The sequence below is a fragment of the Pseudorasbora parva genome, chromosome 7 (assembly GCF_024679245.1).
Source record: "Pseudorasbora parva isolate DD20220531a chromosome 7, ASM2467924v1, whole genome shotgun sequence".
Taxonomy (NCBI): Eukaryota; Metazoa; Chordata; class Actinopteri; order Cypriniformes; family Gobionidae; genus Pseudorasbora; species Pseudorasbora parva.
Genome location: NC_090178.1, coordinates 12734270 through 12762007, shown reverse-complemented (window position 1 = coordinate 12762007; position 27738 = coordinate 12734270). Strand labels below are relative to the sequence as shown.

The 27738-nt window shown below is 38.6% G+C and overlaps 1 protein-coding gene across 16 annotated transcripts in view; it reads left to right on the top strand.

Moving 5' to 3' along the window:
• ptprub (protein tyrosine phosphatase receptor type Ub) overlaps positions 1 to 27738 on the top strand; it is a 390953-nt gene that overhangs the window by 343970 nt on the left and 19245 nt on the right. For 7 of the 16 annotated variants that reach the window (XM_067448177.1, XM_067448176.1, XM_067448170.1 and 4 more), the window contains 9 exons: positions 295 to 482; positions 8372 to 8444; positions 8841 to 8917; positions 11842 to 11859; positions 16995 to 17031; positions 20295 to 20392; positions 22444 to 22560; positions 25516 to 25670; positions 26251 to 26386. In XM_067448177.1, coding sequence (XP_067304278.1) covers positions 295 to 482; positions 8372 to 8444; positions 8841 to 8917; positions 11842 to 11859; positions 16995 to 17031; positions 20295 to 20392; positions 22444 to 22560; positions 25516 to 25670; positions 26251 to 26386 — 899 coding nt within the window. The remainder of the gene's footprint in view (positions 1 to 294; positions 483 to 8371; positions 8445 to 8840; positions 8918 to 11841; positions 11860 to 16994; positions 17032 to 20294; positions 20393 to 22443; positions 22561 to 25515; positions 25671 to 26250; positions 26387 to 27738) is intronic. The other 9 variants (XM_067448178.1, XM_067448174.1, XM_067448173.1 and 6 more) reach the window with 5 other exon arrangements.

Here is a 27738-nt window from a genome sequence, read left to right as displayed (position 1 = left end):
GAATTCATAATTGCTCCCTGATCATATTTTTGAATCCCAATTATAAACACAGAAGATGAAGTGCCATAAGGGGATGATCATTCTTAGATTAACCCTATTATACTGTACTTGTTTGGAGTTTTGTTATTTTTATAAAATATTGGTATGATATTGGTTATTTTATGAAACTTTTCCAAGATACTTGAGCTGCTTGCTTCAGGTACGGCTGTTCCTATGCTGTGTTCATTGTATATGTTTCTACTGTTTGAAAAATATTGTGCAAACATTTGGTTTGTGCTTGTTCATTTTCACAAGGTGATCCACGGAGCTCCATGAATGAGTCCAGCAGTCTGCTGGGTGGGTCGCCTAGGCGTCAGTGTGGCCGTAAAGGATCGCCCTATCACACGGGTCAGCTTCACCCGGCAGTGCGTGTTGCTGACCTCCTACAGCACATCAACCAGATGAAAACTGCAGAAGGTTACGGGTTCAAACAGGAGTATGAGGTAGGTTTTATTTTATTTTTAGATATTTTTTTTTTTATTTTAAACCTGCAGTCTGTGAGTTTGGCCTCTGTGTCGCCATCTCTGTTTGAAACCTGCAATTGCAGTTATTTTCAGAATTATCGTCTGTACGTGAGTTGTGCAGGACCGGTGTGGATACTGTACTTCAGAATCACAGATTCTATGTCTTTGAGGATAACCTAAATTTATTAGAATTTTCAACAGAAAATTGTTTCTGTACAAGTAACATGTCTACCATTTTTGGGAACAAAACATTACAATAAATCATGCTACCAACGGTGATTAAATTTAAAGATCGCTCGTATAACATCAAACCGTGCAAATTATTATCATTGTTATACTATTCTTCTCAAATCGGTAATGTTAAAGGGTTACTTCAGCGATTAGCAAATGGCTTTCTATCAGTAGAAACCCAGGAGTATATTCGAATGATCGTGCGGTGGCTTTGGGAATGGCCTCGTAGGGCAGTGAAGCATTCTGGGAATTGTTGTCTTTCATCCCCATGAGACAAAAATAAATGTTCTGTCTTTTCTCAGTGTAGAAAGCACCAAATTCAAAAATAATTTCACATTTCTACTACACTAATGACCCAGTTTAAATACAGATTCATCTTCCCAGCGCTGAAGTACCCCTTTAAGAACATCAGCATTGTGTGACTGTGTATTTAGTGTGTATTAGCGTTACCTGTAGATTTCAATTTCTGTACAGTCTAATCTTTTGCTTTTGACTGCGGGTGAATCTTCCGTTGTCACTGATGATTGTCGTTTTGGCCTTTCTGGATTACAATCAGGGCCGGCGTTTGCTATAGGCGAGCTAGGCGGTTGCCTAGGGCGACAATTGTGTTAGGGGCGCGAGCGGCGAGCGCGCTGTAGTGCCGCCCATTACTTCCCATTAAGCATAGAATCGGAACAAGCGAAATACAACATAATGTTTATTAAACATGATCATCATAGGGCGCCCCCTCAGGCACACGTTTAATTGCTTATCAACCTGATTATTAGATTGAATTGATGGTGATTATTGATTATTAATTCAGGCGTTAGGTCAGGCAAGTGCTCATCTTGCGCGTTCATCAAAAATGAGGCGTCTAAACCACGCACAGGGACGGAAAAAGAGAAAGAAAGAAAGAAAGAAAGAAAGAAAGAAAGAAAGAAAGAAAGAAAGAAAGAAAGAAAGAAAAAGAAAGAAAGAAAGAAAGAAAGAAAGAAAGAAAGAAAGAAAAAGAAAGAAAGAAAGAAAGAAAGAAAGAAAGAAAGAAAGAAAGAAAGAAAGAAAGAAAGAAAGAAAGAAAGAAAGAAAGCCCAGTATAGAGGTTAGTCTATAGTCAATACGTTGTCAAACAAAATAAAATTACTTAGTATTATCAATATTATCAACTAATATTTATTTTATAAATATTATTAGTATTGTCAAATATACAATAACCTACATGGAATCTACAATAACCTACATGGATGAAAAGTCCAGTTCGTTATAAATATGGATAAAGTATGCACGTTAGTTATAAAAAGTATGTAATCTACATGGGCATCGGGAGCAAATAAAAAGTGGGGCCTCGTTTTTTTTTTTTTTTTTTTTTTTGACTGGAGTAACCATAGATGCCATTTTGTTTACATTAAACACAAATATGATATGTTTTAGGCTACTTAAAGATTGATTGGGCTAGACAAAATTACGGAAATCACCGTTCTCACTACCGTGGCTGTAGTGTAGGGGTAAGACGCATGTAAACAAGTTTTGATGCATATCGATCAGAGGTTCGAGACCGCCTTTTGCCACATTCGCTCTATTCCCTTTTCCCATCACATATCAGATCGGAAAGGCATTTATTTTCAATAAAAAGTGAGAAAATATTAGAAAAGTGGAAATAAAGCGTCTAACGTGTTTAATAATAAGTGCTTCTCGGTTAGGGGTAGGCCAGGTAAACAGACATGTGCTGAATTAGAGACGATAAAAGTGAGTGGGGTGGGGAGGGGTGGGGGGCGCAAAACTCCATCTGGCCTAGGGCAACCAAAGAGCTAGAGCCGGCCCTGATTACAATCTGCCATCAAAATGATACATTTAATTATTCCGGCTGCTGTGAGAAAAGGCTATAAATGATCCACCACCTGCAGCATCCTCACATACGATATCCTACTAGCCGGACACCTACTTTATGTATACAGACGTGACGTAATGACACAAAGACGTGCTTGAATTTCCCGTGGAAATCCACCAGTACCACTCAAATAAAAAAAATAGGGGGGTAAATAGTGAGTGCAGTACCAGTTTTGGCCACAATCTTACATACACTTCCTTTAATAGAATTATATTGTCTTTATTAATTTAGACTTTTTTAAATAATTTTTTCTATATCTTTATTTTATTTTATTCTTTTATATTATTAAATTTAGTTCGAATCCAAATCGTGGGTATATCTTAAAACAGTTGGAAATGTTGTGCTCAATGATTTTTTTAGTTGGTATTTGTGGCATACTTTGTGTGTATATGTATATGTATGTGTATATCATTATCTTTTAATAATTGTAGCGTTTCATTTATAGAGCATCTTTCCAGTAGTCTCGGCAATTATTGAGTTACAATATAGTCATTGAGGTAACTGTTCCGTGTAGTGCACCTGTTGTTCAAAAAAAATGTTTAAATAGCAGTTTGATGCCATTGGTTTTGAGTTTTTATTTCAGAGGAACCACATCTATCGTCCTAGTTAGTCTTTGATAGCATGTTGAAGAGGTTTATTTCATAATAATACAAATCTTTCACAGCTGCCACTGCAGGTTTTCTGATTTATTTAAAGAAGTCAGAATATGCTTGGGCTTTAGTGTTGCTTACAATGCGGTCTATCGGCGCTGCTGTTTTCTTCGTGGAGGGACCTGTCGGTGCAAACAGAAGTCTGGCTGGGAGATCTCCAGCTTCCAGATCTCACCGTCTGCAAGCCCTGTCAAAACAAACCTATGCATCTCTCTGCAAACACATTAATGCAAAGATGCAAACACACTCTTCAAACTTCTTATCAACTCTAACCTACCAGCTCAAACCAGACTCAATCAATTTGATCAATTTAAAAGATTTGATGCAACTAATCTGACAAACCTGACACATTATTTAGCTTGTTAGATCAAGAAAGCACTTTCCAGTTTTCTGTGCAATATGTACAGACAGTCAACTGCATTCTGGGACTAACCATCAGCCTCAACAGCTGGTATAATCGAGCTGATCAACCATCTAAACCAGCTAAAAACTTGTAAAACCACCGAATGGGTTTTAGCAAAATTTTAAAATATGAAAACACTTTACAAAAGAGATCAGTGGCCTATTGCACAAAATTAGGATAAGGGATTATGCCAGGATATCCCGGTCAAGAAAATCAGTAACCAAATTCACATAATAATAATAATAAAAATAATAATAATAAAAATAATAATAATTTATAAGCAGTCACATTCAAATATTTCAATTTATTTGGATTTTAAAATGGTTGTAAATTCACTAAGAGTATTCAGATCAAACCCAAGACACATTTTGCAAATTTTCTAAGATTTGGCTCATCACAATGTCCTGGACTGGAATCAGATTGAATGCTGTGATAATTTAGTATCAGATATATATTATAGTATGTATTAAAGAGTACATAACACACACAGTTTCTGCCAATCTCATGTTACCTATAGAATATTACTGAATCCTTCATATCTCCGAAGAGTCAGATTCTTTACGAAAACAGCTAAACTCGTGCAGTCAGTGAAGCTAAAGAGTCACAAGCACACCTGACACACACACACACACACACACACACACACACACACACACACACACACACACACACACACACACACACACACACACACACACACACACACACACACACACATGTTGGTCTATGTGGTTTACAGGGACTCTCCATAGGCGTAATGGTTTTTATACTGTACAAACCGTATTTTCTATCCCCTTACACTGCCCCTGCCCCTAAACCTACCCATCACAGGAAACATTCTGCATTTTTACTTTCTCAAAAAAACATCATTTAGTATGTTTTTAAGGCCATTTGAATTATGAGGACATTTGATAAGTCCTCATAAACCACATTTATAGTGTAATACCAGTGTAATACCCATGTAGTCATACAAATTTGTGTCCTCATAAACCACATAAACAGGCTCACACACACACACACACACACACACAGGTTTGTTTCACTATATTAGTGAGGACATTACATAGACTTCCATTGATTTTATTTCAGGTTAATGATATGTTCTATCCCCTAACCCAACCCCTATCCCTAAACCTACCCATCACAGAAACATGTGCAGAACAATAGATTTAAATAAAAACATGTTTTGGTCGATTTTTAAGCCTTTTAAACTAGTGAGGACTAGTCCAATGTCCTCACTAGTGGGTCATTTTCATGTTTAACTATATAAGTGAGGACATCTGTGTCCTCACAAGTATTGCCACACACACACACACACACACACAAAAACATCATGGAATTATCCCTGGATAATGGAACTTTTGATTCACTATACGTTTCTGTTGTTTGGAACGTGAGATGCAAGCACAAAACCGCCAGAGGTTTTGACTCATGACCGAAAACAAACAAAACACACTTGCAGAACTCGGTTACTGCTCCTGGAAAACAAACTGCATCCACTGTTTCCTCAACTCTGGGTTATTTGGGAAGCTGAACAAGGTTATCTTTCCCTCACAATCAGAAACACACTTCTTTAGGGCTCTAAAAACAAAATGCCAGTGCCGCGGATGGCTTCCGTAACCTGAACGAAGCTCTTGATGGTCATACTCTGGCTCTCGCTCTGGTTGATGTGCGCACACGCTCATCCAGGAGAAGTGCCCATACAAGCAATTCCGCCCTTTATTAAAAAACGTCACTTGTTCAAATCCTGAAGGTGTATTTGGCACAGTCATACGTCCAACTAGTTTTTTATTTGTTTTACACTTTTTTTTTATGTTCAGCCCTAGAATCCAACTCTTTAACAGTGTAAATAAGTCAGAATCAAGCGGCAAACTCCCTCAGTTTATCTTGAAGCCAATTGACTTAAACTGCAATTCATCGACTGGCCACTAGGGTTCCAAAAGGGAGCAGAATCTCATTGAGCCTCATATCATAAAACTTTACAGCAGAATAAAAACACATTTACAACTGTGAGGGGGTGAATAGTTAGTTTAAATTATATTAAGCCATAAAGTTCTGCATAATTAAGGGCGTGGTCACCGAGTGACAGGTAGATTGCCATTTGTCTGCTGTCTGTTAGTCGTCACCTCAGCTCCACCCACGTCCCACCTATTCGCCCATTTTCAGTTATCCGGGAGTGCAGCACAGATGGCAACAGCCAACTTTGCACTTCAAAACTGCTCTTAAGAATCCTACGGGTGATTTCACGGACACTACGTCCATATTATTTACAGTCTATGGTCAGAATGCATATAATAGCATTAGACCGCCCCTTTAAATATTTGAATTAGCTTTTATTTTTAAATGTTCAGGCAACATTTCTAACTTGTATTTGTTTTTCATGTAATGTTCCAATTACTGTAATTCCAATTACTCAATACAGTTTCAACAGTGTTATTTTTTAGTTAATGACAAAACTGACATAATATGGCGCGTATATCTTATAAATGAGCAGTTAGCAATGAACCTTGGTTTAAATTATGTAGCACAACTGTGGCTTAGCTAACTTTCAGAACAGTGTGTAAAAGCAAGTTTGAGTCATTCTTCACGGACAGGTTTGCATCACTCCCCCATGGACTATTGAGGAGCAGTTATTGAGATGAAAGTAGAGGTCATATAGCCCCTCAGCATTACTGCACAAAGAGTGCACTACACTGCTATCTCTTTTCCTCCCTCTATCCCTCCCTCTCTTCCTCTGTAGCTAATTGTCTCTCCTCAGAATGTGGCTTGAGCGTCTTCTCTTTGCGTCACACTCGTGTGGACTGTTGACTCTCCTCTATCTGTTGATGTCCCAGAGCTACAAGACAAAACATCCTCCACGCAATCAGAGCTCTGCCACAGGCCTGACTCTCTGGAGCTCAGCTTGTGGACTCATTAAACTCTCCCCTCAGTGTGAAACAGATTCAGCTCAAAAATCAATACGCACTCTGGACATAGTGACACTGTGTGTGTGGGTGTGTGTGTGTGTTTGAGGTCAGTGTCTTTGTGCTTCATAAGCGGAAAAGAAGAAACACACAGTTTGAGAGAGAACACAAATGTAACGACAGGGATAAAATAAGGCTTTCATAAGCTTTATTTCCCCGCGGACCACGAGTACAGTCCATTGATCAGTTCTTATTGACAGCATCTTTATTTTAGATAGAGTGGAAAAGAGAGAAACGAGGTCTGTCCTACACGCAAGGTGCAAAAATAAGGGTTTTAGGGGCTTGTATTTTGGCCTTCTAAATAATGAGATTTAAATACCCTTTTGGCTTAATTTTCAACAATGTGTATGTATTGTTTATGTCTATGTCTTATGTCTATGTCCCTTCTTGTAAAAACGGTCTGATGGTTTCTGGGTCCTATGAAGCTGGTCCCTCCAAAATATGCAATGGGCTCAGATTGGTTAGCTGGCCCAGCTGTGTTCTGATTCGCTAACCGCTTGGTTCACGTGTTTGATGATCAGTAAGTTATCACGAGCTGTGGGCGAGGTGCTGCCATTATATGTTTTCAACACTGTTAGGGAGTCGGAGCCCGCTGGATTTACAACACATAATCATCCACTTCACCTTATATATGTAATGTGGCATTACATGAGGGAACAGGGTAGAAAATAATTGTAATATAATAGAAAATAACACACACACACGCACACACACACACACACACACACAAGCACACACGCACACATGTGCAGTGTTTGAGGTTACACACTACAAATAATGCCAATTACTGCATATAGTCGATTCCTTTTTTTAAATAACTACTAAAGTAACACATTACTTTTAAGTTTACAAAAAATATCTGAGTTACTTTATCAAATAAGAATTATTTATTGACTGCCTGCTCTCCTGTCCCTGTGTTGAGTGGTGTAAACTTGAGGATTATTGTAGCTCAAAATTAAAAGTGAGCACACATTTAAATCTCACTTCCACAAACTTATTCAGTATTCCTCAAAATCAATAAAAACTGTGAACTGCAAACTCAGAATATTACACAGACCTGCAATAATTAAATTGTTAAATTATATAAATATTGTTTCTGTATTTAATCTCACTTTATTAAATAATTTAGTGTTGACCTTCGATAAATCAATTCAACATAAGCAAAAATTACTTTATAAACATCATTAAAAAAAATTCATTTACATTTCAAAACATAATTATTTTTTATTTTATGTGAAATGACCTTCTTAAAAGATTGAAAGAGTTATGCAAAGTAATGAAACACATAACTAAATAATGCAATAATGAGATTAGTTCCTGTTTAGGGAGTAACCCAATATGTAATGCACTACTTTTAAAAGCAACTTTCCCGTGTGTGTGTGTATACTATATATATATATATATATATATATATATATATATATATATATATATATATATATATATATATATATATATATATATATATATATATATATATATATATATATATATATATATATATATATATATTATTATTAATATTATTATTATTATTTAATGCAAATCATTTCTGTCCCATTTGAGTTCATGACTTGGCAGTCTTACACCTAGTAAACCTAGTTTGATCCAGTCTCTCTGGTCTAAATGCTATTTATGTCAAAATTTGTCTTTAATAAAATGCATTTCAAACTAAATCTGAGGATACTGTGATTTATCTCTCACAACTAACAGAAATGCTCTCTTTCTCTCTTTTTATTTGATTTATATATTTGTAGAGCTTCTTTGATGGCTGGGATATCAATAAGAAAAAGGATAAAACTAAGGGAAGAAACGATACCCTGATGGGTTGTGAGTACATTGTTTCAGTCTTAACATGTTTTTTAAAATATCATGATTTAAGAGTATTGCCTTTAGAATTGTTCCATTTTGCATGGCTGATAAAACTCATTTTAGTTTCAGAATGTCTGATAATGTAAAGCTCTGATGTGTCTAAAAGTAGAAGGGGAGATTCACTAAGAGTATATTGCACCAGCTGATATTGTTTAGTATTGTTTAATATTTACATATACTGTTTGTGATGTTTTAGGATGTTTTTAGCTAATCAGATTACAGCTTCAACATGCCAACAAATGTCCTGTAATAAAGCTAATTTGCATAGAAAGGAGACTAATTTACTGCACAAAAGTAATGTAGCTGTTTAACTTCACCCCAAAGTGTGCTCATGTAATTGTGTTTGTGTTTCAGATGACCGTCACAGGGTGAAATTGCACCCGCTGCTCGGTGATCCCAACTCCGACTATATCAATGCCAATTACATCGATGTAAGTCAGCAGTCACATACTCTCTTCAGCCAGACTTACAAACATTCACACTGTTACTGTTATTATGTGGCTCCCCTGGAGTTTATTCAATATCTGTCGTCACTCTCGCTTAGCCTTGCCATATGTGGCATGTCATCAAGTTTTGATAGCAAACTTTTTTAGGCCTCTCGCTGTCCTTTTTGCGGTGGGTGAGACTTGGTAGCTTATTTTTGTCCTGGTGTATCTGACCTCCCAAAAGATTTTGGTCAAAATTTGGTCAGATATGAAGTGTAGCCTACTGATATGTGTGGTAAAGTGTTTTAGGGTCATTGCGTGCTTTCCCCTTTAATAAAGAGGCAACAAACCTTGCCCTCTCTAAACCCGCTTTTCAGAGCTGGCCCAGAGCGCACCAGGTTGGGAATGATCGCCCTCTCCTCATGGGACACTGCACAATTTGCTTAAACCAATACAGTAATTCAACCATAAATGTAAATGATGTTATCATTTATGCTCCCAACCTGTACAATTCTCTTCCGTGGAACATAATTGGACAAACCTTGAAAATGAAAATGAGAAAATGATTACTACCTTTTCATTTCTGGGGTGGACTATAGCTTTAAAGACATTTAAAGACAAACTCACTCCAAAACCTTTCAATTTCCTCACCTTGACTGTTTGGACCTTAGATACAGAAAGTGATTTGCTGGATTAGGTTGTTTATTCCAAAAGGAATGCTGCAAGTAGGTGTAGCATTGAGCTATTTGAAAGAGAATGAATAGTCAATACAAATAGATGTAATTTATTGTGTTTTTCCCCCCCTCCAAATCTTTCATGATTGGCCATAATATCAATTTATCTTGAAATACCTTGGAATTCCAGTGTTTTTGGCCCAATATACAAGAGCAAAACAGAGCATAGGCCAATTTAATAAGAATGGACTTTTTTCATTTTATTTTGGCCTTGAGTAGAAAAGCACAAAAAGTCAAAAAAGCACAGATAATGAAAGGATGCTTCTTTTTAGTGTTTTTGGAAAACCTGGCAGTAAGTAGAGGCTATTAGGGAACATATTAAAGTGAGTGCAGCTCTGTTGTTTAATGTGTTTACTCCTTTTCATTGCTGTCCTTTCCTTTTTTGAATCAGCCCAATAAATGATCTTGCGAGGAACTAGCTTACACAAGAATAAATTAGTTATTTAAAGGAGATGTGTGTCATTTTTTCGATGTTAAAGGGGGGGTGAAATGCTGTTTCATGCATACTGAGCTTTTTACACTGTTAAAGACTTGGATTCCCATCCTAAACATAGACAAATTTCAAAAAATAATGTTGGACGTTTGATGGAGTATTTCTGTGTCAAAAATACTCCTTCCGGTTTCTCACAAGTTTCGGAGAGTTTTTTTCGAGTATGGGTCGGCTTGACGTTAATAGATCGGAAGGTCCTTGTATGGGCCGTACGGGCTCTTCTCCCGGTAGGGTGCGCGCGCGCGTGACTAGAGCGAGAGAGGAAATGCACGCCCATAAACACTCGCTCAGCTGCAGATCCAGACGTCATGAACACTTATGTCGTTATAGTCCGCGCCGCGCTCCACTTTATTCCTATGGCTGACATCAAGAGACTTCAACGCTTCAGCACAGCATTCCGGGAAGGCAGCGCTGCATTTGAACCGATTTGAACGCAGAAATGACGGGAAGCGTCACAACATCGCTTCAGTCGCGTCGCAAAGTGGATCTCCATGGTCACTGCTGTCACAGGACTTCACCAAATCATACCAAAGAAGTGTGTTTTTGATGGAGCGGTCCCAGCGATAAAGGTTCGGTCCTGCTTTGGAAGCAGCCGGTGAGTAAAACTGCTTCAAATGTCTGTGCTGTTGGCTATCGTCGCGTGAGTAAACATCAGTAAACGACACGATCGCGTGCTTTGTCATTCAAATGCGTTAACGGTTACTCCATTGTTGTTCTATGTATAACCTTACACTAGTCTGACGTGCAAAACCGTTTTGCTTGCTACTGCTAAGGTTTAGTCGCATACAATAGTCCATAAACCGAATCATGTCCTCATAAACTGCGAGTAAAGACACACAAATGTTGACAGGCCACTAAATACAGTACATACCACAGAGACGGACGTCCTGCTGTTGCTTTTTCTCCTGTTCAATTTATTTCAGCCTCCGAATCTGATTCTGGATCAATAGCCATGGGTTTCTCCACGCTTGAGGACGTCACCGCTTTGTGCGCATTCGTCATTCTTTAGCTCCGCCTACACGATACGCCTCCAGGCGCTCGATTTTTTCTGGAAAGACTCAGTACAGCCCATATTTCTTTTATAAATATAATAAAAACTAAAGACTTTTCGGAGATATGAAGGATGCAATACTACTCTATAGGTACTCAAGATTGACATGAGATTGACTGAAACTGAGTGTTTCACCCCCCCTTTAAAATACTTTCCTAACCTGAAAGCCTAGCCGTTTGTTTCATTTCCTGGAGAAGTGTAAAGCCAATTTCAAACATGCTACAACGACATTCTGTTGTTTAAGCGTTTCAACCAGCCCCACATAGCAACACTGTTTCAACCACTGGAGTGAGTTTGGGGGCGGGGCTATCAGTTTGTCCAACCAATGGCAGAGAGAGGGAGTGCATTTTTTTTCAATTCTGTTTGATGCCACTAGAGTAGAGGCACATAAATTACACACTTCACACTTTAAGGTTAGCCCTCAAAGATTTACCAACCTTTACATTCAAAATGTATGCCTCCATTTTAAGTGTCTTTCCCCTGGCGTTAAGCTTAGCCAGCGAACAGAAGTCTCTCTTTCTTTCTTCCTTCTAATTCTTTCTCTTTCTGTCTGTGATCTGTTAATCCTCTAGCTCTTTTCAGCCTCTCATTAACTAGAGTCTGTCTTGTCTTTTTCTACTCCTCTTCCCCACCTCTTCGACTTTGGACCCTGTAGATTCGGATAAACAGGGAAGTAAGTACTTCACTGCTCTTTCTCTTTCTTTCTCTCTGCTTTCTTTCCATCTGTTCCCCCCATAGATCTCTTTTTGTCCCCTTTTTTGTTTCATTGCATTGCTCTGTTTGGATTACTTAAACATGAGGAATAATGGCTCTGTGACACACAGATCTCCAATATATTCGTCCATGAAAGTCAATGCATAAAACTTTTAGGCTCCATCTGTTAGTTTTCTTTCATTTATTTCTTATGGGTACCTAGGTTTCATCAGTTTCACTTAAAAAATAAAAGAGGTGGTAGGATAGTTGCTGAAAATTCTGATCTAAACCCAGCCTAAGGGGGTTGCCGGTGTTAGCTGGTTTAAGGTTGTCTCTTATCTTGGTCAAGCTGGTCCTCAGGTGAGAGCCTGACCTGTTGAAATGTGCCCAAAGCTCTCCTCACCAGTCTACAAGATTAAACTCAACCCTTAACCTTTAAACTTAGCAAACTATACATTTTAAACAACTGAACTGCACCTGAAGTTCAGCACACTGAAACTTTGTTTTCTTGAACATTAATTTACTAAAGTTCAGAAAAAAAAGAAAGAAAAAAACAATAGTTACTGACTAGTCTCGCGTAGCCAGACCTTCAGGGTGACGGCAGAAGGTCTGGATTCCATCTCAGCTTTCATTGGCCAAGGACCACCCCAGGAGGACATTTGACTGACATGTAACACAATCGATCACAAAAACACTGCAGGCTTTGTTTCTAGGTGGACTGTTACAGAATGCACCCCATAGTTCTCCCAAAGATCCTGAAATAATTAAACGAATCAGGTGATGACTTTGAAAATCCTGAAGTGTTTCCAGTTGTGTGCCATATGCATCAGACGTTCAGCCAAAGGTCCGTCCGTGGCCATAGCGCCTGAGACTAGTTACTGACAGGAAATCAACATTTGAGAAGAATAGACAGACAGCCCATATTCCAATAGATGTCACCTTTCAAAAAACAGGATTACTTGATTTAGAAGAGTTCGGGGCACTTGTCAAGTGGACCAGGCTAAACCAACTTGGCAAGCTGGGTGACCAACTAGACCAGATCAAACCAGCTAAGACAAGCAAATCACTTGAGGCTGGTTTAAGCCAATGTTTTATAATTATTATTTTCAGCAGAGCTCTTATTGCTGATGATAAATATATGAAAAAGTGCAGGGTGACACTTCATAACTTATGAATAAAATTATGTAATCATTATACAACAGTAGTTGTGTGTTTTTTTTTTAATTTTATGAATAAATGAGGATATAAATCAACTTTTATTATACATATGTAACACTTAAAGATAATTAGTTTATTTGAAAGTTATTATAAAATGTTATCAGTAGCAGAACGCATTTTGATCTATTGAGTCATATAAAAAGACATAAAGTGCAATGCATTTATAACATTGTTTCAGAGTTTTAAATGTTGTAAAGTGTTGTGCCAAGCCTTTTTTTATTTATTTATTATTTTTGCCTTGTTTTTCTCCCTTTAATGAGCTTCTGTGTCCTGTGAACTTTCCTTCTATTTTCAAATCAGCCATTAAATATATAACTTTAAGCATTATGGATCATCAACTTGATAAATTGTATTAAAGCTGCATTTCAGATGCAGTTGTAGTCGCAGTTGCAACTTTGGGATAGTGATATGATCACCACGAATTTGATGGCAGATACGGCAACCCGTGAACTGAATCATTATTGAGATCCCCTATCGCTATCGTGCCCTTGAGCAAGACACATACCTCACGTTTTCTCCAGCGGGACGGTCATTGTTAGTGTGCTATAAATCCGGTTGCACTGCTGTGGAATGTACGGCACCTTCATTTATTTATTTTTAAGACCTATATGTCTGCCCTGTTCTTTTTTGCCGCGGTTGTCTTATATTTGGAGATTTATATAGAGACATAAATAACACTATGCTGTGTTTAATTTGTTGTGAATCAATTGAGACAGCGTCTCAATTTAGAGAGGTTTGAAAGGTTTGGGAAGGTTTAGGATTGGTTCATTTATGAACTTGTTAATTATGCCTTTTTAATGCATTTGCGAAATGTAATATTTCATTCTACGTTCTAAAATCTGTTGGCTCACACAGAATGAGTCTTTATAGATACACTATATTGCCAAAAGTATTGAGACACCCCTCCAAATAGTTGAATTCAAGGGCTCTAATCACATCCATGGCCAAAGGTTGTATAAAATCAAGCACCTAGGCATGCAGACTGCGTCTACAAACATTTGTAAAAGAAGCTCTCAGGAGGTCAGTGAATATCAATGAATGAATGAGGCATTTATATAGCGCTTTCATATGTACTACTGTACACCCAAAGCTCTTTACACTCTTGACTCTTTACACAGATGTCAGGGGTCTCTCCTCAACCACCACCAGTGTGCAGCATCCACTTGAATGATGCGACGGAAGCCACAGTACAATGGTGCCAGTGCGCTCACCACACATCAGAGATAGGTGGAGAGGAGAGAGGGTGATAGAGCCAATTCAGTGGATGGGGATTATAGGAGGCCATGATTGCTAAGGGCCAATCGAGGGAATTTGGCCAGGACACCGAGGTTACACCCGTACTCTATTACGAGAAGTGCCATGGGATTTTTAATGACCACAGAGAGTCAGGAAACCGATTTAACGTCTCATCCGAAGGACGGGGCTCTTTGACAGTATAGTGTCCCCATCACTATGCTGGGGCGTTAGGACCCACACAGACCACAGGGTGAGCGCCCCCTGCTGGCCTCACTAACACCTCTAACAGCAGATACCTGGTTTTCCCAGTTGGTCTCCCATCCAGGTACTGACCAGGCTCAGCCCTGCTTAGCTTCAGTGGGAAACCAGTCTTGGGCTACAGGGTGATATGGCTAGTGGCCATATTTAGTGATTGCTTAGTCACAGTGCGAAGAAGTCGGCGACTTTTTGCAGAGCCAATAGCTACAGAACTCCAAACTTCATGTGGCCTTCAGATTAGCTCAAGAACAGTGCGGAGAGAGCTTTCTGGAATGGTTTTCCATGGCCGAGCAGCTGCATCCGAGCCTTACATCTCCAAGTGCAATACAAAACGCTGGATGCAGTGGTGTAAAGGACACCACCACTGGACTCTAGAACAGTGGAGACATGTTCTCTGGAGTGTCAAATCAAACTTCTCGCGTCTGTAAAATTCTGGCAATCCGATGGATGAATCTTGGTTTGGCAGTTGCCGCAAGAATGGTACTTGCCTGACTGCATTGCAAAAGTGTAAAGTTTGTTGGGGGGGGGGGGGGTTATGGTGTGCTGTTGTTTTTCAGGGGTTGGGCTTGGCCCCTTAGTTCCAGTGAAAGGAACTCTTAATGTTTCAGCAGACCAAGACATTTTGGACAATTTCATGCTCCTAACTTTGTGGGAACAGTTTGGGGATGTTCCCCTCCTGTTCCAACAAGACTGCACACCAATGCACAAAGCAAGGTTCATAAAGACATGGATGAGCGAGTTTGGTGTGGAGGACCTTGACTAGGACAAAGTCCTGACCTCAACCCGATAGAACACGTTTATGATGAATTAGAGCGGAGACTGTGAGTCAGGCCTTCTCGTCCAACATCAGTGTCTGACCTCACAAATGCACTTCTAGAAGAATGGTCAAAAATTCCCTCAAACACTCCTAAACCTTGTGGAAAGCCTTAAAAAAGGAAAGAAGAGTTAAAGTGGTTATAGCTGCAAAGGGTGGGCCAATTCCATATTAATCCCTACGGATAAAGAATGGGATGTCATTAAAGTTCATGTGCACGTAAAGACAGGTGTCCCAAAACATCTGGCAATGTGGTATATCTGTCTTTATGAGGAGTCTTTGACGAGGGTGTCATTATAGTTGGGGCATTTAACACTTTTGTGTAAGTCATAGAAAATAATGCTAATACTTTATGAATCAGCAGGACAAAGAACTTTTGGACCAAAGTTATCTTCCAAATGTTTCCCCTGCATCCCCTGTAAACCCAATAGACTTGAATCCTTTCTATGTGGAACAAACATCCCCCACAATTTCTTTTTCCATCTACAGTGTGTCTGTTTCTATGTTTGTTTGTACAGTGTTCAGGAAATAGCTTGGCCCAATCTAAAATGTAGTGGGTGTCTGCAGTGTTCTAAATGGAGCAGCAAATGCTCAACAACAATAAAGAACATGTCTCTATTATTCCGCTAACGTCTGTTTAATGAAAACAGATCCAGTTTTTGGGAGCATCCCCAGGTAGTTCTTTGAAAAGGCTTAGCTTTGATGAATAAATTGCATGTTTTGAGATGTTCCTAGAGTTTCTTTCTTCTTGTACGTTCCAAACACGAGCTGATGGAGGAATTGTGTTGGGAGCTGATTCTCTCCATGATGAGTTTTATGTTTGGGCAAATGAGTATTAGCTTTTGAAGCAGAAGCCTTTTTGTTTGTTTGTTCTTTGCTACTATCCAACACGATAAATGCAACTGAGTCTACAAACACTAGCTACACTACTAACTTGACTACATTTGAGTTGTTTTCAGTTTTCAGAATAAAGTAGCTTTTCCCTTAAGCTGCCCCCCCACCCCCCAGCTCCCAATATGGACATGGCAGTGACTTATGTTGTCAAAATTAAAACACACTCTCCTTAGAATGTCTTGCGTAGTGTTGGGAGGTCAGATTCATTGTAGTGAATCAATTAATTTCAGTGGTTTATTTGTTTAGTTTTTTGATCACTGTTAGTTTAGATGCACATGTTGCTATCATCCTTAAATTTAGATCAAAATGTTCTGTTTCAGGCAATTCAAACTTTTATTTTGGATGTGATTAATCGATTGCTGACACTCAGCCTAATATAACATTTATTTTATCAATAAATGATAAACTTTTTTTTATTTATTTCATAGAATATATCTTCACTTGGAGGTCAGCATGTTGGGATAATTTTATCTCGGTAACCCCCTGATTATCAAACAGTTCTGCTTACAGAGTAAATGAATCATGGTTGGTTTTGATAGTAGCTTTCAAGCAGACATTTGAACTGGACAGCTAGAACTAAAGACCTCGGACCTCTGGCGAGCATTTGTTCTCTAAGAGGAGAGAGATACACACAAGTGATGTTTCTTGGACACAAATGGCTCACACAGCACTTCACTTCTCTCTCTTTCTTTTAGGGTTACCATCGATCCAACCACTTCATCGCCACTCAGGGTGAGTATCTTTGCCTGGACAGGACTTGTGGATGGATGTGTGTGTGTGTGTGTGTGTGTGTGTTTGTTGATTTGGTTCTGTCTGGAAGTGTCCATTCCCAAGAGATAGCCTCTTTTCTCTCTTCAGTCTGAGCCGTTGGGTTTGTGTGTGTGAGACTGAAACCTTGAGAGCACAGAGATGTTCTGGTTGGAATCTAATGAGTTCTGATCCAGGAAATTCTAGAGGTGTGTAAATAGAGATGCTGCGGCAGAGACGGGATTAACACCTGCTGTCTTCTTACCCGAAATCCCCATCTAAACCAACTAGCACAATGACAACAGGACCTTGGGTGGAGAGGATTCTCAGATTGTGTTCACTGCAATTATTTTCATAAAATATTGTGGAATAATATTTAAATCCGTAAAGGATTAGTTCACTTCAAAATGAAAATGTCCTGATATTTTACTCACCCCAATCTCATCCAAGATGTTCATATCTTTCTTCAGTCGAAAAGAAATAACTTTTTTTGAAACATTCCAGGACTTTTCTCTTCATCAAAATGTGGACAAATGTGGACATGGCCAAAATGTTGAAGGTTCAAATCAACGCCGTTTCGAAGGGCTTCAGGGGCTCTTTATGATCCCAGACGAGGAATATGGTCTTATCTAGCAAAACGATTGGACATTTTATAAATACAATAAAATGTATATACTTTGTTTTACCTAAATTTCTCATTTTGCGCTGCTCTGCGGCGTGCCAGTGATTACGTAATCAACATAAACGCGCCAAGCTCACGTTAGACTTAGGCGGAAGTTCCGCTCTGTGTGTTCAAAGCGCACGTGCGAAGACTAATACAAACACCCTTTTGCACAAAAAAAAAACGGTAAAGCAATGTTGTTGGATGATTTTGAAGTTTGAAGATGGAGTGTTTTTTGGTTAAAGGTATTGTTCCCTGCACTTTCTCTTGGGGTGATTACACAATCACGTGACCTTTCCAACATGATTACGCAATCCATGGCACGCCACAGAGCCCCTTAAGATGAGCAATGTAAGTTTAAAAATATATGCATTTTCATTTTTTTAGAAAATGACTGATCGTTTCACTAAAGACCATGTTCCCCGTGTGGGATCGTGCCTCTGAAGCCATACGAAGCCCTTTGAAACTGCCTTGATTTGAACCTTCCAGTGAAGTCTATAATGTGAGGAAAAATTCTGGAATGTTTTCCTCAAAAAACGTACTGGTAATTTATTTCCGACTGAAGAAGGAAAGACACAAGAGGGAAATTTTCATTTTGATTTTGATTCCTTTAATTATCTCTTGCTTGAACCATAAACATCTCTCAATTCTGTTATATTTATATTTAATACAAGAAAAAACAGTTAGCCAAAGTGGTAATAAAATTGTTTTTAATTCAGTAATATGAAACAACGTCTTAATTTCTTATGCAATTTTGCTTCTCATTTTAAGGATGCTTAAAGGGTTAGTTCACCCAAAAATGAAATTGATGTCATTAATGACTCGTCATTCCACACCTGTAAGACCTCCGTTCATCTTCAGAACACAGTTTAAGATATTTTATATTAGTCCAAAGGCTTTCTGTCTCTCCACTGAAAACGTATGCACACTATACTGTCCCTTTCCAGAAGGACCAGAAAGGGAATAAAAACATCATCAAAGTAGTCCATGTGACATCTGTGGGTTAGTTAGGATCTCTTTTAGTATCGAAAATACATTTTCATGTTCCTAAAAAAACTGCGACTTTATTCAGCTTGTCTTCTCTTCCATGTTTTTTTTCAGATTCAAAGGGTCATGAATCAGCGTATCGATTCAGAATTCGGATCGCCAATGTCGCGTGATTTCAGCAGTTTGACACGCGATCCGAATCATGAATCAATCGCAAAAAATAGAGAAGACAATCCTGAATAAAGTCGCAGTTTTTGTTATTTTGGGACCAAAATTTATTTTCAATGCTTTGAGATCCTAACTAACCCACAGATGTCACATATGGACTACTCTGATGATGTTTTTATTCCCTTTCTGGTCCTTCTGGAAAGGGACGGTATACTCTGCATATGTTTTCAGTGAAGAGACAGAAAGCTCTCTGACTAAATCTAAAATATCTTAAACTGTGTTCTGAAGATGAACGGAGGTCTTACGGGTGTGGAACGACATTAGAGTGCGTCATTAATGACAGTGAGGACATTCAGGGATATCCTCGGTGTAATAACATCATTATTTTATGTTAATGCATTTAAAGATATCTTATGTAGCTGTCTAATTAGTGGGATAGTGTACCCGTCACCCTGGACACTATTTCAAAATAAACCCCTTCAGAGAGAGATGCAAGGGTTCCTACAAAAGTTTTACATGCATTCAAGGTAAAAAAAAAACACTTTTTATTTCTCATAATATACATTTTGATTTCTACTGAGGGGAACCCAGTAGACAGCGCCGGATGCTTTCTCAGTGCTTGTATACACAGTGATGCGAACAGTAACAATGGCGCTTCAATTCCAGCGCAAGCCCTCATTCTCTGGAAGTGCATGCAAAGTGGATTTGATGCGCAGAAAGCGGCTTCCTCCTGACAAGTTGACAACACGACATGTTTCTACAATTACAGTGTTTGAGGATGGGTCAAAGTACCAAGTGTACGTTGTTAACGGGCGGCCAATGAAAGACCATAGGCTGGCATTATACTTTTAGGAGGCAATCATTTTATCTGTCATGCACTTTGAGCTTTAAAACGTGTACAGTCACAAACAGCTATATTATTCGAAAAAGCATAATAGGGGCACTTTCTGTAAAAAAAGAAAAGAAAACGTACTGTAGCGCATTTTAAAAACAGTAGAAGTATCCACCATGACCGAAAAAAACAATGTGTGTGCATGTGAATGAAACATCAGACATAAACCGTCCCCTATGCCTTTCTCAGCTCTACTAAAACAAGGTCACCCCTCTTCTCTCATCGCTTTAGATCTCCCATAAATAAATCATTATACATGTTTGTGGTTTGTCTGTCTTCCCCTCTTATTGAATTTCGAGGCAGACTCAATTGATGAGAGAAATTAGCTTTTTCTATCTGAGAGCCACTTCCTGCTGGGGTTAAAAACTGTTCTATTCACCAGAAATGTCTGCTATTGAATTACTCTCTGTGAGGCTCTGGATTACTGAACTGCCTTATAACATGCAATGACACTTGGTAAATTAAACCCGCCGTCTGGAGCATTGGCTGCCATTTATTGACTGTGTGTGTGTGTGTGTGTGTGTGTCTGTTTGTTTGCAGGGCCCAAGCAGGAGACAGTGTATGATTTTTGGAGGATGGTTTGGCAAGAGAACTGCTTTAGTATCGTCATGATCACCAAGCTAGTGGAGGTGGGCAGGGTATGTTCTAGATCCTTCCTCATCTGCACACTAACCCATGAACTAAAGACACTCCCCATTCACAACCATACACATTTCATTCAGCCATCACTTCTAAATATTAGTGTATTTGTGGGTCTGTCTTGTGTGAAAATTCGACGTACGTAGACATCACTTCCCATTCATCAGCCATCAGTGGGAACTTTTTTGCTGCTTTATAAAGCTATGTTTCAAAAAAATAATTGTTTTATATTTGATCATTTCTGCATGCACAAGAAGTACTATTTAACACTGTTCCATATAGGTTTTTCTGGACATATTTCAAGTATCTTGGAGTATCATGTAAATACCTTGCTATATGAATATGTTAATCCTCTATTCATGGTTCAGTTATGATGTTACCATAGCACTATAATATGGTATTGAATGATTACCATATTCATGTTCCATAACCTTTAAAGTGTCATGTAGTGATGCACTCATGCATATCAATATTATATGTGTGCATATATCAGTTAATTTCAGAGTTTTATTTATGTATTTATTTACTGAATTGCTATTACATTGTGCATGCTTATTTTGACTATTTTTACATTTAGAACCTACAGTTTATCATTTAATGGGTTAAATATAATGTGATGCCTAAATTCACTTGTAGCTTTTAAAATGATCGATTTTACATTTTTAGTATTTTATTTTAAAAAAAATTTTTTAAGGGTATTTATATTTGTAATGGCCTGAAAATAATTATACAGGTCCGAAAAATCCAAGGTTCATCATGATACTTTTTGTCAGTGCAAGCAATATAGCATTTATATATTTTTATATATATATATAAAAATACTGTGATATCGTCTGATTTCTTCACTGTACCATGGTACCACCACAGTACAGTGTGGTATCACATGCTCTTTTTATATAATACATCTGTATTGCTGTCAACTAAAAATAAGATTTGAAGTATATTTCGTTCTATCATAATTCCCACACTCATGTAATGCGTTCTGCTCCCTTGCTTTGTGGCCCACTCGTTCCAGCCTTTTAAAACCACCTCTATTTCTTCCTCCAACATAATTTCCTCTTTCATTTTCCTCTCCACACCCGCATCGCCCCTTCAGTGCTTCGGAGACAGCGTCTGCTGCCAACAGTCCTCTTAATGGCCCATCCCTGCCCTCTTATGAAATTGGGGCTCTATTATGAAAAATACGCTTTCCCATGTTATGATAAAAGCTGTGAACAACAGAGATAAATAGATGATGGCTTAGGTCCGACAGCAAATCCTACAGTTTGTATAACGATAATAAGCGTATAGAAATAACCCCGGTTTACAGTATACAGGGAGGGAGTTCTTTTCAACAGTTTGATTGATGTTGCGTAGACTCTTTTAGAAAAAACTTTTAATATATAAAACACTATATAGTATACTTTAACACTTTGAAAACACTTGGATAAAACAGATTTTTGTTACAGTTATATCAACAAAATGTTTTATATAATATATATTTGTTTAATATAATTGTAAAAATCTATTTTATCCAAGTGCTTTCAAAGTGTTAAAGTACGTATAATAAATCTAAAAAAAAAAAAATCAAGGCTTGTTTTTTTGTGTAGTATGTCTTTAAATGAATTCAGATAATTGTTTGATAATTTTCCTTTATATGCACCAATATTTACCTTCATATATTTTTATTAAAACATTTTAACATATGAAAAAGGCCATGCTGATCTAAATATATATATGTATATATATATATATATATATATATATATATATATATATATATATATATATATATATATATATATATATATATATATATATATATATATATATATATATATATATATATATATATATATATATAAGCATGGCCTAAACGCTTTCATACTCATACAAAGAAGAAGAATAAAACTAATGTAATGCTTTTTATGAAAATGAATTGTGCACTACAATCTTAATATTCATTATGTTGTTTAATCATATTGCCAGCAAAATCATTTAAAATATCATTTATCATGCTGCTGTGGACCTCCAGTGATTTCTAACCTGAGATTGTTGGGGTTTTTTTCAGGTGAAATGCTGTAAGTATTGGCCAGATGAGTCTGAGATGTACGGTGACATCAAGATCACGCTGCTGAAGACAGAAACTCTGGCGGAGTACACAGTGCGAACTTTTGCCCTGGAGCGGGTATGAGATGATTTTTTTTCCCCTCAGAGACAGGACAGGAATTGATGGGGAAATGAAGGGTTGCATCTCCTGCATGAGCGCCGCAGCTCAGTGTGTCAGAGACTCTAAGCCACGGCTCCAACTTGTCTCTGAGCATCATCTGTGTGATTTGCTTCGCCATTTGATGGGATGCAATCTGTTATGCATGGGTTAATGTACAGTCATCAGGCCATTATCGCAAAATAAACAGACAAGGGTGATGATCAGGTCTTGTATTGCATATCTTGTATCAAGTTACTCTACATTACCCTGCTTATTACACTCTCACATGCACACCAAATAATAAATACATGCACATCAATTATTGATATTTAAATAATTTTGTTGTTTGAGAAGAAAGAGTTGATATGAGAGGCATAAAATAAGCACAGCTACGCTACGTATGCTGCCAAAAGTATTGGGACACCCCTGCAAACCAAAGTCCATTCGTGAATTTTCCTCACCACTTTCCACAGTCAACTTTTAGTGGTATTATAACATGTGGAAGCAATTGGGAACAACAGCAACTCATCTACAAAGTTGTAGGCCACATAAAATGACAGAGCAGGGTCAGTGCATGCTGAGGCGCAGTAAGCAGAAGTCAACAACTTTCTTCAGAGCTACAAAACTCCAAACTTTGTGGCCTTGAGATTAGGTCAAGTGTAGCCTGACAGAGTGTCAGATGCAATGGTGTAAAGGACACCGCTACTGGACTCTAGAGCAGTGGAGACATGCTCTCTGGAGTGACGAATCACGCTTCTCTGTCTGGCAAATCCAATGGACGAGTCTGGGTTTGGCGGTTGCTAGGAGAACGGTACTTGCCTGACTGCATTGTGCCAAGTGTAAAGTTTAGTGGAGGGGGGTTATGGTGTGGGGTTGTTTTTCAGGGGTTAGGCTTGGCCCTGGCCCTTTAGTTCCAGTGAAAGGATCTCTTAATGTTTCAGGAGACCAAGACATTTGGGAAAATTTCATGCTTCCAACTTTGTGGGAACAGTTTGGAGATGGCCTCTTCCCGTTCCAACATGACTGTGCACCAGTAAACGCTTTTACTGCGCACCACAAAGCAAGGTTAATGAAGACGTGGATAAATGAGTTTGGTGTGGAGGAACTTGACTGGCCTGCACTGTTCTATCAGGTTGAGTCATGTCCTCAACCCGATAGAACACCTTTATGATGAATTAGAGCGGAGACTGTGAGACAGGCCTTCTCGTCCAACATCAGTGCCTGACCTCACAAATGCACTTCTAGAAGAATGGTCAAAAATTCCCATAAACACACTCCTAAACCTTGTGGAAAGCCTTAAAAAAAGGAAAGAAGAATTGAAGCTGTTATAGCTGCAAAGAGTGGGCCAATTCCATATTAAACCCTACGGCTAAAGAATGGGATGTCATTGAAGTTCATGTGCACGTAAAGACAGACATCCAAAAACATTTGGCAATATAGTGTATGTCAGAAATCGGTTTTCTTTTATCATCAGTGTATGGTTTAGCATCATTGTACAAAATGATTTGACCTGAGGGCTTGTTCACACAAAGGATGATCATTCTAAAAATCAAAAGTTTATAAGAATTGTAGAATCCACACCACAACTATAACGATAATGGCAACAAAGAATGATATTGTTGAACTCTCTTTCAAAATGTGATGATAAAAACATTGACAGACAAGCATTGGCAGGCTGGTAATCCCTACGTTATGGGGAGAAAATGTCCCCACAAAGATGGCAATATCCGAAATCCTTGTCCTTGTGAGGACATTTTTTGGTCCCCATTAAGAAAGCATCTTATAAATCATACAGAAGGAGTTTTTTTGAGAAAGTAAAAATGCAGAATGTTTCCTTTGATGGGTAGGTTTAGGGGCAGGGGCAGTGTAGGGGGAAAGAAAATATGGTTTGTACCCTATAAAATCCATTAAGCCTATGGAAAGTCCCTATAAAACATGGAAACACTACGTGTGTGTGTGTGTGTGTGTGTGTGTGTGTGTGTGTGTGTGTGTGTGTGTGTGTGTGTGTGTGTGTGTGTGTGTGTGTGTGTGCGCTCTTTTTGTGTGTGTGAGAATTTGGAGTGACAGCCCTTTAAATGAAATGGTGAGAAGTGCCTGATACCCAGCAGAGGCCCACCGAGCTGTCTGTTCGAGGATTAGAGCTGCCTCATCTCAGAACGCTTTTATGGCAGGCACATTAACTAAAGCATCTCTCTCTCTCTCATTATCACTCTCTCTCTCTCTCTGATACAATGGGCTAAATGTGGGTGCATTAACTGAAATTAGCTCAATTTAACCTCCTTCTCCTCACCCCCCTGTCTTCTCTTATCGTCCTCTTCGCTGCCCTGTGGAGGCGCAGTTCTGTCGACAGCCTTTGATGTGAGTTTTGTGCTTGCCGCGGCCCTGTCAATCAAACACAGGCTGTGGGTGGAACGATGTGCTTCTCTGTGTTTGCCGAATGGTGGGGAAAGCTTCTCCACGTAACCATCAGACAGGCTTTTGTCTGAAGCTGTCCTTGCGTGTATTCAAACAGACGAGCAATTGGGATGCAGTAATAGAAAGTCTCCTAGTGGCCTGTCAAGTAGACACACGAACCTCCCCTGAGCAAAACCACAGAGCTGTGTGTTTATTTTACTGTCGCTTTTGCTAATTCATCTGGGTTTCTCTTGGGTGTCTTTGAGTCTTGAAGAATACAAACTCCAGAAGTGAGTCCCCTCAGATTTTTGATCCATAAAAAGAAAAGGTGCCTGATTGTGTTCTCAACTACTCGTAACCTAAAGCTACAAACCAAACAAACATATGTTGGAGCCGTGGCCTGGTGGTTAACGCACATTTAGAAGATGCTCATGTGGGGAATGCTCCCTTTTCATTCAGGTTTCTGGCAAATGTCAAAAAAAAATATATAATACATTTCATACACACAAATTCTAAGTGTGGAGCATGTTTGTTTTTCAGAGGGGATATTCCGCCAAACATGAAGTGTGTCAGTTTCACTTTACATCGTGGCCTGAGCATGGAGTGCCATACCACGCCACTGGTCTGTTAGCCTTCATTCGCCGGGTCAAAACCTCCACGCCACTCGACGCAGGGCCTGTGGTGGTCCACTGCAGGTATAGAGCTCCTTATTTATCACATTAAAGGAAGTGTATGTAAGATTGTGGCCAAAACTGGTACTGCAATCACTATCCCCTCTCCCCCTCCCCCTGACTCGAGGTTGCCAGATTGGCTGCAGAATCCAGCAGGAACGTTTGTAGCTGCAGCTGTGACTAGAGCAGATCTGGCAACCAGGATGCCGAAACACTACTGACTTTGTGATTGGTAGATAGGTGGAGGGCGGAGCTTCAGGCCAAAACACAACATGTCAACATCAACATCAGTTGAGGGCTGCAACCACAACTTTTAAATGACAATATCCTGGCCTGACTGCTGTTGTCAGTGATGTCTAGTGACATATCAGGACCATTTTATGATTAATTGAAATACATTTCTTACATACAGTTCCTTTAATATATATATGCATTGGTACTCTTTTGTTAGTTTTGCTGTAACTCTTGTTACACAGGACTTTGATGTTTTCAGGACTGTGGCGGCTGCCTCCACTTCACCAACTTGATCTTTAGTTCATGTCCATCAAAGAAAAAACATATTTTTTGACAGACATCTTACTATCTGTCTTTTGTTGTTCTTCAGTGTGGGGGCGGGCAGGACCGGGTGCTATATTGTGCTGGATGTGATGCTGGACATGGCAGAGTGTGAAGGAGTGGTGGATATCTACAACTGTGTGAAGACCCTCTGCTCTCGTCGTATCAACATGATCCAGACAGAGGTGCTCACATGTTTACACATAACTTCCTGCACCCTGATATGGCAGTAGACCTTGCAAATGACACATCTTGTATTTGCATAGTCATAAGCTCTGTAGGTGTTGCTATGAATATTCAGAATGGTTAGCTTTGGAATGCAGTGAAAATTGTGTATTAATAGGTGGGAAATGCAAAAAAAATCTCTTGCATCTGTCCGCTTTGCGGAGGCATGTGCCTTTGCTTAGATGTACCGAAATTTGCATATCCAAACTTTATTATGTAAATCCCATAGTCATTTGACTGTTTAAAACATTAGTAATTATTTACCGGATGCTTTAATTAAATCCATCCGCAAGTGTTTATGTAGAGCGACGTATACTCTCTGAAACATGTCACAAATTTAGTTTGCATTCAAACATGGAGGTTAAACAAATGCTATTGGCATCTATTTGCTCTGTATCGTCCTTTATCTTGCATTCTTTTTCCTCTAGTCCTCTCTTTTCTTTTCTCCTCTTTCCTGTTCTGATCTTTTCTCACTTTATCTATCAAGGGCGTTTTCTCAAAAGAGACAAGGTAGGTGAAAAGTGAAAGCCTCCTGCAAAATTCCAGATGAGAAATATTCAATGAAATTGGCTGTAAACAAATTTTCTAAAGTACACTGTCCAACAGCAACACCAGTGGATTTCATTTCAAAATAAAGGTGAAAAATCACAGGAAGCAGTGCCTCCATGTCACTGTGACTGGCTGATTATATGCCTGTCAATACATTAAGGGGTTAGTTCACCTAAAAATGAAAATTCTCTCATTAATCACTTACCCGTAAGACCTCCGTTCATCTTCCGAACGCAAATGTTGTTGAAATCCGATGGCTCAGAAAGGCCTTCATTGACACCGATGTCATTTCCTCTCTCAAGACCCATAAAGGCACTAAAGACGTCGTTACAAAGCCCATCTCACTACTGTGGCTCTACAATCATTTTATAAAAGGACGAGAATAGTTTTTGTGCGCAAAAAAACTGAATAACAACTTACAGACTTATATAGCGATGTGCCGAATTCAAAACAATGTTTTGAACGGTTATGAATCAGCGTACCCTTACGAAACAAAAATATATTGCAGTATATTGGAAAATATCATGTAATACATTAGGCAATATAGTCACATATATGGGATTTAATATTTATATTCTCCAATATATTGCAATATATGAAAGCGGCAATCATTTGTATATTTTGCAATATATTACAGGAATATATAATATATCGTATAATACCATCAATATATTATTCCATGTATTTACAATATATTATAATATATTTCAAGTAATATATTGGTAGATATATTTTCCTTTCGTAAGGGTATTGATTCATAATT